The sequence below is a fragment of the Daldinia decipiens genome (genome assembly GCF_022478715.1).
Source record: "Daldinia decipiens strain CBS 113046 unplaced genomic scaffold F4813scaffold_12, whole genome shotgun sequence".
Classification (NCBI taxonomy): domain Eukaryota; kingdom Fungi; phylum Ascomycota; class Sordariomycetes; order Xylariales; family Hypoxylaceae; genus Daldinia; species Daldinia decipiens.
The window spans coordinates 329,292-346,178 of NW_026054555.1; the positions used below are offsets into that span (position 1 = coordinate 329,292).

At 46.3% G+C, this 16,887-nt stretch overlaps 2 protein-coding genes across 2 annotated transcripts; both read left to right on the plus strand.

Moving 5' to 3' along the window:
* Positions 1 to 151: 151 nt before the first annotated feature.
* Positions 152 to 2,837, plus strand: F4813DRAFT_41106 (uncharacterized protein). The gene is made up of 3 exons (XM_049248450.1): positions 152 to 684; positions 749 to 788; positions 876 to 2,837. Exons 1-3 carry the CDS (start codon positions 463 to 465, stop codon positions 2,558 to 2,560), a joined length of 1,947 nt encoding a protein of 648 aa, XP_049100634.1. The 5' UTR covers positions 152 to 462; the 3' UTR covers positions 2,561 to 2,837.
* Positions 2,838 to 13,874: 11,037 nt separating this feature from the next.
* F4813DRAFT_388437 (uncharacterized protein) lies at positions 13,875 to 14,864 on the plus strand (the record flags this gene model as incomplete). Its single annotated transcript, XM_049246701.1, has 1 exon — positions 13,875 to 14,864. The coding sequence occupies one exon, from the start codon at positions 13,875 to 13,877 to the stop codon at positions 14,862 to 14,864; it is 990 nt and encodes a 329-aa protein (XP_049100635.1).
* Between the last annotated feature and the right edge of the window lie 2,023 nt (positions 14,865 to 16,887).

Here is a 16,887-nt window from a genome sequence, read left to right on the forward strand (position 1 = left end):
CTTGAGCCCTGTGCTAATTTCTATGACAGTTTTTGTATCTTATGTAACACTGCGTGTATGCAGTCAACAAATCCACCCGTGGCCACGGCAACAGCTTAGCTCAGGCAGCTCAGAGTGGGGCGACAGGGTATAACGGTCGGACTCTATTGACTGCTAGTTAGAATTAGTCTTAGCATTGATTCAAACTTTTATCGATAAGCTCAGCTGCATATGTACCTAGGTATGTACAGATTATTTTGACCCATCTCCCACGTGATATCCCCGATTCCATATCACCGCTGATGACATACATCTGACTTATCTAGGTTAGGTAGCTTATCCAATTGAATCCAATTGCTACCAGCTCCCAATTCAATTAGCCATGCATGCATCACCACCACTCATTAGTTGTATGGTCGGAGTTATCGGACTTGGCCATTCTTTGAAAATTCACTCGATAGTGTCGTTGTGCTTTGGTCAACCATGGTTCTTCGAAAGCACGAGCTAGAAGCAAAGCTGAAAGATGATATCGAATTAGTTCGTAGTGGCGTACTGCGCGATGAGAATCCCCTAGACCTTAGCCAGGAGTTTGGCGAACTCTTAGAAGCATGTCGAAGAGGCGACCTGAGACGGACTCAAGAACTGATTTCTGCCGGCGTCAATATAAACGGTAAAGACAGGTTCGACTATACTCCTCTCATCGTTGTGAGTAGAGCTTGTCTTGCTGTTTATTGCGCTTAAAAATCCTAGGTAGCTGACTGATGTCTAGGCAAGTCTCTGCGGGCATTATGAGTTAGTTGAGCTGCTTAGTATGTATAGATCTTCATGATTTTATGCCATGTCAAGATATCAAGTGTTGAAATATTCCTGAACATTATACTGACTAAATATTGTAGTCGAGTCTGGTGCCCTAGCAGAGCGAGACACATTCCAAGGTGAACGATGCATCTACAATGCTCTAAATGATAAGATCCGGAATCTTCTGCTGAAATACGACTACTCAAAGTCTACCGACCCCTTACAGCCATGGGCCGCTCATATCAGCGCGTTGCTGACTAGAGATACGCCGAAGACTTCCGATATAACGTTGATAGCAGCATCGGAATCGTTCGAGCTTCATAAGTTCCTTCTTTCTGCAAGGTCACCATACTTCCAAAGGAAACTCGCGGAGGCGCCCGAGATAGAGACGTGGAAGCTGCCTCAGTCAATACCAATTGAGTCTTTTCAGGTCGTCTTGCGATATATATACCTCGGTGACATTCCAAGGGAGTTGGTAGACACCCGAAGTGGTAGCACCGATGAGGAGGTCCTAACTGGTATTGATAAGATCAGTAAACAGTTAGAGATTGATAAGCTATGGGAAGCTATCCTCTCGGGCGGTGATCGGCGATTGGCACGACAAAGACACCAGGATGAGGTTAATCGAGCTCAAGAACAAATCCAAGGCTTCTTTCAGGAGAAGGTCCTCGGACACAAGATGGTTGTTGACACCCGGAAGGTCCACGAAGTCAAATGGCCGCACGATAATTCTATATTTGCGGATTGTCTTCTGCGAGCTGACGAGGGAGGAGGAGAAGAAGAAGAAGAAGACGAGAATCTTGATAAACAAGAAGAATCGAACGGCATTCCCATTGGTCCGGGCACTGAATCACGAAAGGAGAATGGCACTAAGAAAGTTAGGAAGTCCGTTTTATATCCTGCGCATAAGGCTATGCTTATTCGTTCGCCATACTTCGAGGCCATGTTTTCCAGTCAGTTTCGCGAGGCCCAAACATCGGAACACCTACATATCATTAAGATAGACTGTCAACCCGAGGTTCTCGAACTAATCCTAACATTCCTCTATACCGAGAAATCTGAATGTCCTCTTGAGCTCGGCCTCGATCTGCTTTATGTATCCGATATGTTGTTCCTGGACAAGTTGAAAAACAAGGCCGCGGTCGCCATTAGCACATTAGGGAGCGGAAATAATAACGTCCTAATCGATCGGACGCATACTCACGAAGGCGACGAAACTGGCGAAATAGAGGTCGAGCCTATTAACGTATACGATGTTATACATGCCGCCTGGGATTTGAGGGTTCAGCGGTTGGAAGAGTTCGCTGCTCGGTATCTCGCGTATCGACTGGAAGACTACATCGACGAGGAAGAGTTTACCGAGCTGATTCAGGAAAGCGCTTCGAGGCTCAAGACCCGAGAAGAAACGGATACGATCGAGTTGCTAGATGATATCCGGTATTACTTATCTGAGCGTTTTAGGTTGCGGTTTGAGGACGCCGGATTAGACGAGATGATGGATGAGAACGGCGAGATCAGCGCAGAGGCGGCGGAAGTGCTAGCCGCGCAGGCAAACGACGTTGCTGCGGAAGGCAAGGACGCGAACGGCATCGTTGAAATCAAAAATTCCGATCCCATTTCTTCAAAGGCCGTTATAGCAGAGGCCTTGACGAGCCCAGCTGGCGTGGTTAGAACCCTTGATGGAAAACTTGTCGAAGATGAGTTTGCGTCCGATGCTATCAACTACCAGCTTCTACTACAGAAGATCGATAGAATGCTAGATAAACTAAAGCTAGATGCGTAGAAACGATGTTACCTTAAATGAACAGGTAGAGTTTGGACACGTAATAATCCGAATTCTGTTATTTTAGAAAACGGTCTATAAGCTATTTCGGCAACGGTTCGTTGTTTGCAGATAGATCTCTGTTCAGATGCTGTTATATTAACGCCTTGTCGGGAGTCAGTCGTATGCCTCGCAACAACCGCAAGGACCCGCGATGTGCGCACATCACTGTTCCTGCGCACGTATCTCTGCATTTTCCAGCCAGCTGCCTACCCAGGCATCCTTCCATGCTATTGATGTATAGTGTACACCATTAACCCCCCCCCCTCGGCTATCACGTTTGCTAATGTAGCGTTTGCTAAACCATTGATGGTATAAAGCCCCGGCGGGAAGTTCAACACAGGGAGCGGCCCGTGAGCTGACGGGGACTTGGCAATATCCGGAGTCTACGGCTGACGCATCTGCAGTCTACGTGTAATTATGTGGTGCGTTCCCCGTTGCCTTTAGTCTAGGTATACCTAGTCTAGTGGTGATACAGGCAATAGGGGTTGGGTGAGGTTCAAAGATAGGATGGATCAGTTGACTAATCTAAGCCGGGGAGTCCCTGCAGAGGAATCTATGTAGCGGGTGTGCCGCCTTGCAGTCTGAATGGCTATCGCTAATACATCATGCTGGTTGCGGTATCAAGACTAGAACGTCTAGGTATATCATGATGATTCTATTGACCAAAGCTGCCGTATGTTCACAATTAACACTCCCTACGACTATAAGCATTTATTAGGTACGGTACCTTTCTGTCATGAAATAGTGTAGGTGATCCAACCTCCATTGTAATCCAGCTTCAGCTATCAGCTTTCGTCTAGAAAGGTTCACAGGCAAGCGTAGCGTACGCAGCCCCCCCGCAGTCATGAGATATGTTACGACCAGTAATACTAGTGTTCGCTCGAAAGGAGCTGGCCGTTTCGAAGCTGGGTCGAATCATCACGTAGTAACATATATCGTCGGTAGCTCGCATAGGTCACCCAAAGTACATATTGCATGAACCACTGGACGTCGCCGTCGAATAGGCTCACTATTCCAGCCTACTTTTATGTAGAGTATGACAATGCCTGAAGCCCAAGATACAGCATCCTGCCAGGTTTTAAGGTTACAAATAGAGTCATGTCTGCCAAGACATGCTCTCCTCGCCGGTTGTTCATCATCTGCGTGAAGTCATTTGTAATAATTGGCTGCGAGCAGTAGTTCTCGAAGGATACGGCATATCTATATCAGGAAACAGAATCGCCTTCGACAGCTCTACGTGCCAAACCCGGCTTATTTGCCAAGTAGTCGCCAGATTGGCTTGTGAAAGACTTTATACCCGCTCAAATTGGAGGTACATACGTGATGTGATTCGGGGGCATAGGTATTGTCCTCATTTTTTAGGCTTGGGCATATTTATCGAGTGCAGCTCGCTTGTGCACCTGTTTTCGTCCACCTATGTCCAGTTTCTGGCGGGTCTATTGGGCTTCTAGCTGACCGGTGGCAGCAGTCCCTCTCACGCCGGTTTCCACGATCGCGATAAGGGAAACGTATACGGCAGTCGTTTCAGCGTGGCTGAATGCAAATCCCGGCATAATGCTACGTGATAATCAGCGCTTGCTTGGAGGCCCTTCTACCAGTTGGCGGTAACGGGGGGTATAGAATCTACCTCTATTCCCCCTCAAAAAAAAAGATAGAATAATAATGTTCGGGCAGATGGTATAGGATATGAGGAAGGCTAAAGACCTCGGAGTTAACTTGTCACATATTAAGCAAACATAAAGAGCTTCTGACGTTGCACATTTACCACGCCCGTTTGTGGAGATAGGACTACCAACATAGAGAGAAGACCTGCTGACGACAGGTATAATTCACGGCATATTAGTAGAATCCCGCTGGTAATATTCGATAATTGAGCCTATGAGACAAGATCGGCGTCATCTATACGCAAGTAAAGCTACGTGAGCCATGCTAGGTAACGCAACGAAACCATTTGCCGTGATACGAACTTAGGCATCCTGAGCTACGGAACTCCCCCACTGGCTAGACTACGCCAGATGATCGACACGTGGGATAGGTCCCGTACGCACGCCGAAGAATTGTGCGTACAGCGAGCGACCGCCTACTGATCGTTGTTGAGATCCCAGCCAACAGCGCGGAATGGGGGATCGGCGTCCCGGGTGTAGGGGACGATGCATAGGAAAGCTGCATCCGGTGAGTAGTTTTCTGCTTTGCACGCTAGGAGGCGTCCATGGGAGAGCTTTCCGAGCCGCCTCGCCTCGCCTCGCCTCGCCACTATCTTAAAGTACTGAAGTTATCCCGCGTCGTGCCGTGTCTTGTGCCTTTCTTGGTCGGTCGATCTAGATGTGATTGCTTGCAGAAAGTGGCGGAATATAGGTTAGGTAGTCCACCTACCCGCTTCATTTACCAAGCTGGTCTTAGTGGTTTGCGAGAAGCTAAACATTAATATAACGTGTGGCGACGAGCGTAGAGTAGGCTATCTATCTGTGGTTTTCCTAAAAGTCGACGATGCCGTGATAAGGCGCGAGTGAGGGTGAACATGACTACCTAGGTGAGAATGGTCAAGCTGAATCCATACGTCGTTGACGTTGAGGCATGCAAATCTATGCACAAATGGGAAAGACTAAAAGGAGTGGGATTAAGGCCACGCCGCAAGGATACGCCCAGCGATCTGTCATAAATGCTACTGTCATTTACGTTTCGTTCTGTCTCGTTGTCTTTGTGTCTATCGCTTATTAGACGAAGACACAAGAAGCAAGAATATCGAGGCTATCTGCGCTTCACGAGTTGGACACGCGTCTGTGAAACATCACGAAAGACATCTAGATCCGATAGCAAGGGTTCGAAAAAGGGATCCTGTCAGCCACGTGAGTAACATTAGACGTTGGGTTTCCCCTTAGTGCTGAGAGGCGCTTCAGGTATGTTCCGGTGAGAGCTAAGGGTAGGTACATGCGCGTCTGGATACTGTAGGCGGATACTGATCAAGATTCATATCAGCTTATACCTATTTAGGAGATGAGGCGTAGCTTTTCCCCGATCGCAGAAGAGCTTTTTGCTTCTTCCTCCTCTAACGCGGCCCAGCCACCGGCCACACTACCGCGCGACGAGTCCGGGGGACAGGCTGAGTCATGTAATATGTAATAAATCATGCCATGGTCAAGACTCGCGGCTCCCAGCAGCGGGGGCCGTAGGATGATGCTCAGCTTGCCCCCTTTACGGGAGGCTACAGCTGCACCAACGAAATATCTTAATCTCGGGAGCTTAGGAAGCCTAGGGAGCCTAGTGATCTTGCGGATTATGTCGCTTTTTAGAATAGTGACTGTCACTTCGGATCGTCTCGCCTGTGAGTCCAACCAATACCGAGCTTGCCGCAATATAAATCAGGGCTGTCAGTGTCATTATACAAAAGCTGACAGCTCCTACCGGATGGAGCCGAAGTGGAAGAGGTGTTCCATGATCGACATTAACAGCTATGTAGGTATTGCAGGTGCGTATGCGTAGTATAGGGTAGTATGTATATATGTTCATATAGAATCTAGAGTGTTACTGGTCATTTAATGCTGGTAAAGGGGGGGTATATTCGGAAACAAACGAGATACTGTTTGAGTCGTATTGAACTTCACGTGCATCTACTATACATCTACTATACATCTACTATGTACCACAAACCTGTATTTTAAAAGATTCAAAAGTAGAGCTTCTCTAAATATCCCTAGGGATCTACTCGGGTGATCTACAGCACTTGAGACGTACGATGAGCGCCATTAGATCGATTCCCCGCTAGAAGATAATTTGCTGAGTCGAGGCTTATTACTCCAAAGAGACTGGTAAAAGATAATCCCCTACGTATGCGCCCAAGCGATTGTAACTTGTCGTATGTACATTGACTGCAAAGTGCACCAGGCCGGCGCAAGTACTTGGAAGCTAGATTTGCAGCAACTTCCACTCATCCTGGACCCTGGCTTGCAGTCCCAGCCCAACGGCGTGGGTAGAATGGAGGATCATGGGTGTAACCATGCTGCCATGTCGCTCGACTAAATAAATAAGGCTGCCTACATAGTATAAAGTAGGAAGAAAAAAGGGAGGGCTTTGCTTATTTACTAGGTAGAGCTGCTGTGATATGTGACCTGTAACTTTAACACTCGGATCTATGTGTGGTCCCTACACGGTATTTCCAGAAGCGCAATTTATCGACCTATCTGCCCATGTAAGATCGCGACCTGTATTTCCTATCAGATTTCCGGTATACGGCCGACTCCGGAGCCCTGTCCTTATGCATGTGAATTCATATGACTGCCTTGCAACCCACTACCGCGTTGCAGTAATTCGTATAAATTACGTATAGGTATATGCAGTGTATGATATTCTTCGCTGTTCTTTAAGGTCGTCTGGCTGCTCTTGATTAAGGGGAAGTCGAAGTATTGACGCCCAGGCTGCATGCAGCGATCCACGGCGGTTGTAAGCGGGAGCAGATTATCGTCATTCATATTGCGTACATATAGGTATCACAAATGCACTATAGCATAGGCTACTCTGCATTATAATCGGTATAACTAGTGGAAATCCCGTCAGTTTGGGGAAGCACTCTAGCTTTGGGCGGGATATTGTTGGAGAAGGGGTATTAGGCAGCCAGCTCATATCAATACTATAAACTGCAGTGGACGTTCTAACTATTTCGTAATGCTAGATGCCGGGCCTACCACGGAGATCTATAAGGGCGATATTTTCGCGGAGTGCATAGATAGTCTTGGCTGGATTTGCCCTTCGACCATAGCTGAATAACCCGGCTTGGCTGATGGCTGAATACTCGTGGAAATTAGTAGATTGAGGTAGGTATACTGTGGCTGTTATAGGTTAGGGTTACAAGATGGCTTGGCTCGCCTAAAGAACATTATATCGTAAAGGTTGCTTTTGCAATACTGGTTTCACCCCTTTTATATTATTTATATCGTAATCCTAGAGAGCAATACTGAGTTGTTCTAACTACAACCCCTTAATAGTTCGGTAACTATAATGTCCTACTTAGTCCAATGGCTTTAAATATAACCATATAATACATAAGATGGTCAGCCACCCCGTAAGGTTAAGCCGATCATTAGACGAATTTTTAGACTATAACTCGGGTAACTTCATAGTATTAATGATTAGATGGCATTCTCGTAGAGGATATGATCTCACCGGTGAACACAATCGATGTTGAATTCGTATAGAATAATTATATCCTTGCCACGAGGACGACGCTGAATGCGGCTCACTGCCCGAGACTTTTACCGACTCGGTCATATAATACGAACCCTTGCTCAATTAAAGTCTTGCTTGCATCTAATATCCCATGCATAGCATATAGATACATCTCTAAGGTCGATCTAGGCCATTGCATATGTCGTAGAAACAGCCACATCAGCCCATAACAGATGATTTAACTGGTAGTCGATGCGGAGATGCACTCTTCATCGCCTAGAGAATTTGTGTAAGCCCTCGTTTCCCGCTCGACGGGCCAGGTCCATTATAACCCGAGGAAAGAAAAAGCAAATGTAGTCTACAATGACATAGCCCGTCTGTCATAGTTACCGAAGCTCACGCATGTAACGATAGTAAGTTGAGCCTAGGCTTGCATATATGTACAGAAAGATGACTGCCTTACTACCGCTGCAAAGCATCCCAACTAGCCACGGCATTCGGAGATCTTAGGAAGCGGAGGAGACTTGGGTTGAATCCTTCTAGCCAATGCTAAAGCACACGGGTAGTTACTGGAGAGTTTTAGTCTATTATGAGTCCTATCTGATTCCTATATGGCCCGATGCCGTGCTGCACGTACAGTGTAAACGTAATACCAAGTAGGCAGATATGAGTGCATTTTGTACTAGTGTCTCTTGCGTTGTAGTGATTGGAGGAGCACGAGTTGGTTAGTATTTCTTTTACCCGGCTTAATGGTTGAAGCTGGCCATCGAGTACGTGGTAATAGGGGTCTTAGTCGTCCCCCGTCGTATCCAATACCACAGAGACCCTTCAAATATTTGACAGGTTAGTCCTCGTTGGGCATCGGTTCATGGCTATTCTGGTGATTCGTCGTTGGGCGTTATTGGGGCGGGGGAAGTCATGGTACCGTCTGAACGGAAAGTATACGATATACTTGTGCCTCAGAATAGTCACCACGCCTTAAGAAACCAGCAAAGTAATTACCGCGCATTAGAAGCTAAACTGTTTACAGTTTGTAGTTCATTACTGTTGTTACTAAGGGATTGGGGTTTGCTGAAGACTACTATTAGATAGATTTGAAAATACTATTAATACGTGCTTGAAAATATTTGCCGCAAGGCTGGATGGAACATTTATTGCATTATCACACAGAGCTAGCCCCAGGGTCTACGTATGATTTAAGAAAATAGCTAAATTGAAAGCCTTAATGAGTTAACGATCCTAGATTAACATTCGTTCATCTGTCTTAATCTCATGAGTACATATCCTGATTGGGAAGACGGCTGGTCCCTGTAAAGCTGTAAGGACAAAAATGGATGATGAATGGGAAAGACTTCCATGGCTCGGGACCAATGGCCCTTGCCCAGATCGTCGATCTCACTACCCCGTCTTGAACGAATCCGGTTATCAACCCCGATATACTTAACTGTACTAGGTTCTGGAAGAATTATCATAGCCGCAAGTACCTAGCTTCAATCTCAGTGCAACGTGATGACATAGAGAATATTGAAAAGTTTACGATGTGGTGTAGAGCTTCTTACATTCTAAAAAGGTGTCGGTGTCATGAAACGGAAATGTGCCGGCAGGACCAAGGTTTTTAATAAACGAACATTGTAGGGCTGACTGGAAAATCTGTCGATCAGAGCCATCTACAACCCCAGCATCCTCATCGTTAACGTCGTATCTTTTTACAAAAGGATCGCGAATGCGCGACGCGTCTATGCACCCCATATTCTACACATATATATTCACAAAGCGAAGAAAAATCGTCGCAGATGTAACGTAGAGTTAAAGAGACTATGTTTTGCCGTTTCAACGACCCATGAAACCCTGCTTTCATAGTTAAGTCGCTCATCTACTAAATATATAAAAATTGAAACAAAAGGAATGTCCAATACGATTGTGAATATAAACGATAAAGTCCTAATATTAATATCGTCGCTATGGGGAGTGATGACATCGATTCCAGGAAAGTGATCCGAAGAAAAAAACGTGACTGCTCATCAAAAAGCTTGGATTAGGGGTCGAGATCGACGTAGGCAGCATGGGTCCTAGGACGCCGTCGGGGGAGTAGCTTGCGGGAGCCGGGTGACATGAGATCAGCATATAGTGCCTTAGTGTCCATCGCTTAGAGAACATCCCCAGGTATTCCATGTCAGATGGGGTGGGGTGAGTTAGGTATACCTATGTAATAACTCTGAGAAAACCAACAGAGTGGATAAAGCAATTTACACGCTGTTTGGTAGGATGTTCGCGGGAGAGAGCGTGTAGATTGTTCTGCTACCCACCTTCATACTATGTAGCTATGTATGTATGTAGAACACCAACATATATTATCATTAAAGACAGGGATTAATATAGAGCCTCCGAGGTAGTTCCGTTTTTAAATAACCATTTCGAGTTAGCTGAGCATGTTTGATTTATTGCTTCGAGATCTATGTAGTTTATTTAACCCATAACTAACATACTCATACGAAGCCTCACGATACCTTCTTAGATCAACACCATCGTAATTCGTATTAGTTAAGTCGAGCACAATACTGAAACGAAGCTACGTGTTTTAGAGAGGAAGCTTTTGATATAATACACTATTACAAAACACGAGCAATGGCCTGACTTGGGTACGGCATAGAAAATGATTAACCTAGCTCCCTGGTAAGTGTGAAGCTTAAACGTTAATGTCCGCGCTATATATACCCCCTTTTCGTATACCTATGTATATGATATGTATATGAAGTACTTCCACGTGTATAGCAGCGTGAGATTAATATTACTATTGCCTACTCGCAAGCGCTAAGAAACAATTACCGCGTGGTAAAAACCCGACTCGATAGCAGTTCCTTTTAAGTTCCAATAAGCATCAAATTCAATTCATCTGACCAACTTCTCATGCTAGGCATAAGTTAGGTTAGGTACACAATAGCGTTAGGCCTTGTTATATCATAGGTTAGGCATAAAGAGGTACCTACCTACCTACCTACCTACCTATATAACAAATAAGGAGAGGAGAAGTCTAGGTTGGCCTACGTAAGTACTACGATAGCGGTTGGGTACTATCATAATAGCTCCTGATATACTAACATGTTCTGGCGTTCTTCTGGCGTTCATCTAGCGCGCCGTTATGCAAGCCTCAACTCAGTTTCCATGCTTTCAAGCGATCCGTACACGAAGCTAGTAGAAAAAAGCAAGCCATCTTAAGACCTCACGTGGTTTCTAGCTTCTCCCCGTCGCCTAGACTTGCCAAGCCTACTTGTAGCTTATTCGTTAACGATTCTAAGTGTAAAATCTAAAAGCCGCCTTCGGACTTTGGTGTAGTGTAGTGTCAGTGTAGTGTAGTGTAGTGCATGACGCGGCGCGATCGTAAGGGCAGATAATTTCACTGTTGGCCAACTTGACGGCCGTTGTTCTTTACGAGCGTATATGTAGATTCATGCAAAGGCTCAGTGTCCCAGCATATAAGCTACGGAATTATCACAATAGGTACTACGGATTAGATGGAGTTTGCATATGTCTCAATTCAATCTATCAAGTATCATAAGTGTTAATTAGTTACCTACCTATAGTTAGTTAGCTAGAATTCAAGACAGTTTAAGTTCTTTAGTAACTTGGCTCGTGCCAGATAACTCGGAACTGGCTTATTCCTTTATGCCATCTCTTTACGGGGTGTCTCGTCTTGGGTGCTAGAGTGTCAGGGAGACAGGGGTTCGTAGGCAGGTCTAAGTAAAAGAGGTGCCGTCCCGAAGGGGAGTAGGCTGTCGATCATAGACCACGTTGAAAGTCAAAGGCATGACCGAAGAAAAACTAAAATGGTAGTCCCAGGGTAAAATAAACCCTTGCTGGCCACAGACCACCGTGCCTAAGCGAAGCAGATTCCTGGAGCCAAGTTGTCGATCATTTGAGATTGGCATTCGTTTCTGAAAAAAGCCTCCGAATGTTTCTTGAAAATATATATTATTGCCCATGTTGTATCGTTATGATCGTTCAACTGTTCATAGAAACAATGCCTAGATCTTATTAGCAGATCGGCAACACTAACGTCGATGATATATGCATACTCATTAACTCCCGTACCATAATCTTACGTCCTAGAGCTAGGCGGTGTCTATGGATCTAAGGGTATTACGTATGAAAGCATAGGCCTTGTTTAATGAGGCTATCTCCTATCGCCAAGGATTAAGTGGTCCCTTATGGAGCTGGAGCTGGTCATGGTCATGGTCCTGTCTCGTAGTGTAGGTTTACCGTTCTACGGAGCTTGAGATGCGAAGACCCTTTCCTCGGCTATTCCCATCCCACAGGTAAGGCTCATCTCAGCATCCTACTTTTAGTGTCCTATGACGACCTGGCAGATGCGGGCGGTTGTGGTCTGATTTGCAACCAATAGATCCTATTAATATTGATATCGATCAAGCTAGATGGAATCATGACCGCCTTAAACTCCGTAGACCGCCTACGGAACCCATGAACGAACACGTGAGAACTCTTTTAGGACATCTTTTAGGCAGTCCTGACCGGCTGGCTCTATTGCCTATTGCCTATTGCCCGGTACCCGTTGCCCATATACGAGGGTCAACCGTTTGAGCAAAGATGAATATACAAAATAAACACATAAACATCAATACGGGGGTGCACGGGATTGTTCGTCTGTTAAGCACGGCAACTTGTCTACCGAAGGCCCCCTTGTTGCAGGTCTCGATCAAAGCTCTGTTGCCGCTGTTCCCGAATAGGTCAGCCCAAACATGACCCTCGCGATAGACAGATCTGACAATCTGCAGCATGGTCTAAATAGATCAAAACATCTTGGGGCAAGAGAGGCTGTCATCCGAAAAGAATGACAGACGCACGGAGAAGCGTTGTAGCGTGTGTGTTGTCAGAGCTCGTGGGGAGGAACGGCATAAGATCAGCTTGACAATCCGGTCACAGCACAGACTCGGCAGGGCTTAAAAGATAGTATCAACGAAGCTTGCGGCACTAACCTCAAGTCTACGGTCGTCTCTAGTCGTCTCAAGTCCCCTACCTCCACATGAACTAAACCAGGCCCCTTGTCCGAAGTGTACCAAGACAGGGGTCACAGACCAACTATCCGGCCGGCATTATACCCCTAAGGGGAAATGGTGACCCGGATGCGCCATGCACCCAGCAGTACTATAACCACATATTTCAACGACCGTGCTAGCCTTGGCTAGCCAAGACCTTAGAGAGAGGAGGCAGAACAGAAGGAGAAGAAGGGATGAGCTTAAACGGTCCACCGGGGATGTCCAGAGTGCAGAAGACCACGCACACGGACGTCTTATTAGACCCTTGCCGGTGCATAGGCGTAGCCAGTAGCCGTTTGACCTTCAGCGATCCCACGAGAATCCCAGCGGAGCCGTTCTCCTACGTCCATCCTTCGATCTCACCCACATGTACATACCTACCTACACTTACACTACCTGACTACACACCATAGCTTCTCCCATCAATACATACCTATGCTACAATACATACGCTACAATACATACTGTACGTACTACTACCCTTGCATCAGCCCATACTTGGGGAATTGGGACCACTAAAAAGAGGCGGGCAAGCATAAGCAGTTCCAGAGTCCCATCGCCGCACATGGAACTCCAATACATCAGGGCTCATCCATTAATAGGGGGCGCTATAAGTACTTGCCGATGATGCAGGAGTACCTTCGATACCGGCGATCTACTGTTGATTTCAACCCAGGTCTGCCGTGACCCACACCCAATTTGTGACAGTTGTTCTCCAGGGATTATTGTATGGATTGACGCTTGATCGTCATTTATATTATACCTCCCGGGAAGATCTGATAGATACATCGTCAACCCTCGTAACTCGCCCACCACCTACCGTCTATACTTAAGTATCCACACTCCCCGTACATAATCTCAAGCTCGTTGTACTACGAATCGTTAATCGCCTTTTACATACCGAGGATTCCACGAGCCAATATATCTTTGTCGAATAAACACAGCAACTAATATATACGACTACCGTCGAACCAAATCTCTAGTTCCTAATATCAACAGCTCAAGAATCTTGAGTTATACAATAGTTCGCCAACATACATAAATAATATCACACATACACGATGGCTACAGCCATATACACGAACCAGCCTGGTGCTCAGTACGGATACCCACAACCGCCTCCTTCGCCTCCAATGGACGAAACCTCGAAATGCTCTCTTCCCTCGATCTCCAACTTATTAGTAATGGCAGACGGTGGATCGCCAACGACTGAGCAGTCGCCCCAGTCTCAGCAGGGTATGAACGGGTTGAACAACTTTGTTATTATTATGAAAGGCACTGTACTAAACTCCGGTGTAGCACCATCAGTGAAGGTAGAGACTCGACCGAATTCGGCTCACTGTGCGAGCAGCGCTCCTCGAGCCGCTTTACCTCCTACTCCCCCTATGAGTTCAGATGCGTCCTTCGATGGCTACAACTCACCGTCGACAAGATCAGTTTCTGTTGTATCGGGGCCAAACTACTATTACGAGACGACCCCGCCGCTAGAAGATGTTCACCGCCATCATATGGCGGCAGCGGTGGCACCTCGTATGTCCATGCAAGCTCCGGCATATTCGCAACCCGCTTTTACTGCGCCATACCTGGGTCAGGCGCCAGTATCAGCTTATTATCCCGCCACTCTCCCGGGAGTTCAGGCAGCTCAACCGCAGATCTCGGGACTCTACTATCAGAGGCCATTGCCACAGGTTTGTCTAATTCATGGTTCGGTGGATAAAGAGGGACATAAGCTTACCAGGCAACAGACGTTTCCTCCCCTACCAGTAACGGTGTCTCTAGCGCCAACTCAAGGGGGCAACCCGTGGCAACACCATCATTACATTTCGCCATCATCGGCGGCATCTTTCCCGCAGTCGCAGGATCGTTACATCTGCCAGACCTGCAACAAGGCGTTTTCGAGACCAAGCTCGCTACGAATTCACAGCCACTCGCACACCGGCGAGAAGCCCTTCAAGTGCCCTCACGCGGGCTGCGGAAAGGCGTTCAGCGTACGAAGCAATATGAAGAGGCACGAGCGCGGATGTCACGACAACGGCAACTCTCACCACTAAAAGCACCAGCCCAGAATCGACATATAAACATTCGACGCTGTTATTATTTATTGTTTTATTCCTAATGTGGACTTAGTCTTGTGTGGCTATCCGAACTCGGGCAGAGGAGGCTGGAAGGACCAGATAGTCGGGGGGATATGAAGGACGCATTTGATACCCAACCGGGGGGCTACGTTACGAACTTGAACGGCCGCCTTCGTTTCTCAAAAGCACTCGCTGTTTTATTTTTTTTTCGCTTTCCGACATTGTTTCGCCTACCTGAAATACATATCTGAAATTAGGACCGTATATTTTCGGCTGTTGGGATGAGTTGGCGGGAGAGGCTGTCTACCTTTTGCTTACTGGGATTGGGAATTGCGGGATAGGTACGGGTTGCATTTTATCTGTGCAGGATGTGACTGTTCATTGACGAGGCGCATCGGACTACCAACTCGGGGCATTTACACCGGCGTTTACGAATCATACTGAGAGGGATATATGTTGGAACATCCAAAAACAAGAGCAATCTTACCCTCGTTCACGGTTTTCCACGGATGATTATTATTACTATTGTTTTGGATATTTTTATCTAACTAGTCCTAATGTATAGAAAGAGGACTGCAAAGAAAGGAGGGGGGATGAAGAACTGTACCAACAGAGCAACGGGTCAAACCCAACGCAGATCTCGGTGGAGAGACGGGCGAAATAGCTTCTGTATGATGGAAGATGAATCTAGATGACTAAAATCGGCATAGCTTTAACCTAGGCAAGTCGTGAGAAGCAGAATTAAGAAAAATATCAAAAAGGTGTTCTTGGCAATCTTGTTCCTGTGATTGTGGCTCTAAATTTCGATCTCGACTTGTGAAGAAAACGCTAGCAAGACAAGGATCATTACTCGATAAAGCGTACACTACATAGATCGGGTTGCTTCCTTCATCGCTGTGGCTGGGAGAAGGAATATCAGTATGCAGGTAACCTTGTTTCGATGTCGACGAGAGCAGCCCCTGCGTGGGGAAGTTTGCTCTAAGCTCTAGTTACTATGTAACTACCTACCTAAGGTATGTAAGCTCTAAGCTTTTGTTTTGAGATTTACGCAGGGGTGAAACCCCAAAGACCGAAGTTAAACAAGCTTATTACTACGTGCAGTGACACAGGGAATATCCTATTGTATAGGAGACCATAGCGCTGGCCTAGGAGGGATGTTTACAACTAAGCATAGGAAGATATTGGCGGCTGGCTGCAATCGAATAACCCTAGTCTATAAGCTAGTCTATAAGGGTATGTTATAGACCGGAGGTTTCAACGCTCAGGCAATTTGTTATGTATGTGCACATGTATATTACCATTGTAGGCAAATGACAACAGACGTAGTAAGTTCTACATACGTGTAGTCATTGCGGCACTCATCACTTGCGTATTATAGGGCCGAAGTCAACTTAAAAGAGATATTATATGATAGAGATATATCATTGCTATTCCTAGTATATCAAGTGTTTATTTTCTTGCGGGGCTGTGATGTTTTAGAGTGTAGCATTAACATCACTCCATCTAGCATCTTGCTGATCTCGGTATCACCCCCAAATCTGTACTATCCGTACCTACATAAACCCAGCAAGGCATGTAGCAGGCGAGGAAAGTGTGTGTTTGTATTTATTTATTTCTAGATCACCAGCCTCTCACCCCCTTGGCGCTACGACACCATCACGTTCCGTTAGTTACCTGCGAAGCACACATGTTGTGACCGCGCTGTGACCCAACCCGCACAACTCTACGGAAAATGTAACATGCCAGCCCGCAACGTGTAACTATACGATTACCGCAAGCGGACGTCCCCAATCGCCTCGTAGCCGTAATCAGAAGCTCCATTACGTTTTGGAGGGGGAAGCGCAAAGAAAAAGGGAAAGAAAAGAGGGCAAAATACCACCCAACCCGTCGTCACCATTTTTCTAGCTTGCCAGCTTACCAGCTTGGAGCAACTCCCATTGCATAGTAATGCGGCGCTACGGGGTTAGGCGAGCTGGAAATACGTAGGTGAGTGCCTATT

Excerpts from the sequence above, each read along its gene's own strand:
- F4813DRAFT_41106 (XM_049248450.1), top strand. The coding sequence starts at position 463 with ATGGTTCTTCGAAAGCACGAGCTAGAAGCAAAGCTGAAAGATGATATC. Across the intron at positions 685-748 it reads ACTATACTCCTCTCATCGTT|GCAAGTCTCTGCGGGCATTA; the intron begins GTGAGTAGAGCT and ends ACTGATGTCTAG. Across the intron at positions 789-875 it reads TGAGTTAGTTGAGCTGCTTA|TCGAGTCTGGTGCCCTAGCA; the intron begins GTATGTATAGAT and ends TAAATATTGTAG.